At 42.1% G+C, this 3,106-nt stretch overlaps 1 protein-coding gene across 1 annotated transcript; it reads right to left on the reverse strand.

The window, feature by feature from the left end:
* Positions 1–338: 338 nt before the first annotated feature.
* Positions 339–2,003, reverse strand: LOC135577005 (tumor necrosis factor ligand superfamily member 10-like). The gene is given in 2 exon segments (XM_065044446.1): positions 339–368; positions 370–2,003. Coding segments are annotated over 2 exon segments (1,263 nt in total). The 5' UTR covers positions 1,603–2,003.
* Positions 2,004–3,106: the final 1,103 nt, after the last annotated feature.

Consider the following 3,106-nt stretch of genomic DNA (forward strand, 5'->3'; position numbering starts at 1 on the left):
TTGTCACCACGCATGCGCGCTATTCCTATGTTCATTGTGAAATCATGTAAAATTCTTGGATTTCTTAGATGTGCAGTCTCAGCACATCCTATCCTTTCAAGATAAGATAAGGACTAACTGAGGACTAACTCTCAGTTCTCTTTTTGTATACAACCTGCAAAGCCTCAAGATAAGGTAAGAATCTTGGATATAGTTTACAAAACTTAGTTACAACTGTAACATTTCCCCCCTTTGAAAATGCTTTTCTATTCCTAGACAATGCATTTTCACTCCATTTTAATCAGCTCTTTCAACAACTGACCCTCATCATGGCTTCTTTGGAGCACAGTTTTAATCTTTTAAGCAATCATAAAGGCTCCAAAAAAACCTTGCTTCTTTGTCCATGTCAACTATGTCACCACTACTGATGGAGACGAAAATGTCCTCTCTTTTCAGCTGAAACACACCACCTTGGTAGATGGAGTAAAGTCCATATTCTGCCTTTTTAGACCAGCAGCTTGTTCTTGCACTTTTCATGAGCAAAATGGGCTCTGGGTAATTAGTCAGTTTGTAAACATATTGGACGAGCTGTTTGGGGTTCCTGACTTGTGCTAACAAATCTGAATCCTCGTTCTCGTTTTCACAGAAACGAAAATAAATTTGTGAGTAGATGTAATAAAAGCCTGTCTGGGGTATCACTAATTCACCATTTCTCTGTTCCACATTGTAAAGGAAAGAGTGGCCTTTTCTTGATGATTCCCAGTTTTTTTTGTGTGTTTTTTTTGTTTTGTTTTGTTTTGGGTTTTTTTGTTGTTTTTGTTTGTTTGTTTTTTTGTTTGTTTTTTTGTTTGTTTTTTTTTTTGTTTTTTTTTTTTTGGTTTTTTGTTTTTGTTTGGGTTTTTTGTTTTTGTTTGCTTGTTTTGTTTGTTTTTGTTTTTTTTTTCTTTCTTCATTCCCTCTCTTGGGTGAGGAATCTATACATGGGGACAGGGAATTCTTCCTGTTGCTGTTACCCATCAGATGTGCCACAATCCTGTTGATGGGACCATACGGCTGCTGCCCATCGGTCTGTGACAGCGTCAGCACTCTGTCAGTGTTGACTGCAGATATGTTTTCCTCGTAGCTTTTCGACATCCTTTAAATTACCTTTCCCAGGTGCCACTTTACTTGCCAGCAGGGGTCAGTCGCTCTGTCTTGACTTTCAATTAGATCCAAATTTTGGATGAAATTTCCCATTTCCTCCCTAGTGAGACAAGCGATGCTGCTCTTGGAGTATGTGTCCCGGAGCTGTTTGAGCTCGTTGGTGAGGTAGAGGAAGGTGACGGCCACGCAGACAGACTGCAGGAACACGGTGGCGACCAGCATGGCCCCGCAGGTCTGCCCAGGGCTGGGACCGGCCGCGGGCAGCATCATGGCCGGGCAGGGCTGGTCCCCACGCAGCGCTGCACTGTTCCCTCTGGCGGCGGAGTGGGCCAGGCTGGGGTTCACCCGCTGCTGTCCCGCTGTTAGCAAATGAAACATGTAATTGTATAAATTCTGATTACCCTTTACAAACACACTTGGATTTGGATCAGGTGCTTCATATGGTTTGCCATACAAAATTTCATATGGGCTTACTAACATTCCGCTCCTAGGTTTAATCCTAATACGCAATGGCTTCAGCGTTATTGAATTTTTGGTTCCTGACAAATCTTGCTAAGTTGCCTTTTTAGGTTTGATTTTATTTTTTTTTTTCTTTCTTCCTTTCTCTTCACCTGTCCACTAGACTGGGGTCTCCATGCATGGGGTATGTAATTCCCATTTAATTGCCAAACTGTGTTACCACTTGAGCAACAAAGTGTGGTCCCCTATCAGATCATTTCCCTTAGTAACCATTTTACAGTTACTTGTGCCTGGTTGGTGCGACAGGGAAAGCTTCCGGCCATCCTGAAAAGGTATCTACCCCAACTAATAGATATCTGAATCCTCGAGTTCTGGGGAGTTCCACCTAATCTATTTGCCAATAATCTCCTGGTTTGTCGAGGGTTAAGATTGTGGGGTGACAATAAAACCCTGGAAGATGTATTGTTAACACCCTCTCCCCCCCACTTCCCCCTTTTGCCCCTCCCTCTCCCCCCTTCCCACTCAGGACAGATGATCGGGAGGGAAAGAAGGACAGAGAGAAGAGAATTGAAAAAATTAACAATGTTTTACTAATGCCACTAATAAGAACAGAGAAAATAATACAAAATATACAAAACCAATCTTGAAAGTCTCAGCAACTGCAGAGCCAGCAACCAAAGTCCTGGATTAGACTCTGCAGCACACCGGAGCTGGATTTAGTCTCTCACTAGGCCTCAGTTCGCAGGGACGACTAGCAAGGTCCTCTCCTAATGTCGGCCATAAGCAGAAGGGAAAAAGCAAAGGCAAAAGGGAAAAGGGACGAGATCCTCGTGATCTCCCACTTTTATATGAAGTATTCACGTGAATGGGATATTATACACAGTTGGTCAGTTTCTTGGTCACCGGTTTCTCGTTGCCCCTCTCACGAGATGTCCATCCATGCTTATCAATAAGTTTGCATTCCATTGCTATGTTTACCAAAACATGTATCTGGTTCTCCAGGAAAATGCAGTTAATATGAAGGCTTTAGCTGACAGGCAAAATTCACTGAAAGAGAAACTTGTTTTTAACAAAACCAGGACATGGTTGTACTCCTGTCTTAATTTTCCCCATATCTATCTTTCTTTTTACTAAAGGATTGTTTTTCAAGCAAATTTCACACATAGCCGTGATAGACTCTCTGGACTGAGATAATCCATTTTCTCAGATATGTTACCAATGCTTCTGCACCCCAGTGACACTTCTGGTGTTCTGCCTGAAGTATTCCTCTCATAGTCGTAATTGGCACCACAACTTGTTCATTGGACGGTTACATATCACCCAGAATTATCCTTGCTGGCTTTTACTAAATTTGCCAATCTCTCGTCTTCTGTAGAATATTTAGGTGCCTCTGAAGGTAATAAATCAATTGCTCTTACCTTCTGGGAGACAAGACCCACCATTGTCCAAACTTGTTGTGCCACTGATTGAGCTGTCTGATCGGCAAGTCAATTTCCTTCAATAATTTTCGATGTTCCACTCTGAT

Source organism: Columba livia, chromosome W (genome assembly GCF_036013475.1).
Source record: "Columba livia isolate bColLiv1 breed racing homer chromosome W, bColLiv1.pat.W.v2, whole genome shotgun sequence".
Taxonomy (NCBI): Eukaryota; Metazoa; Chordata; class Aves; order Columbiformes; family Columbidae; genus Columba; species Columba livia.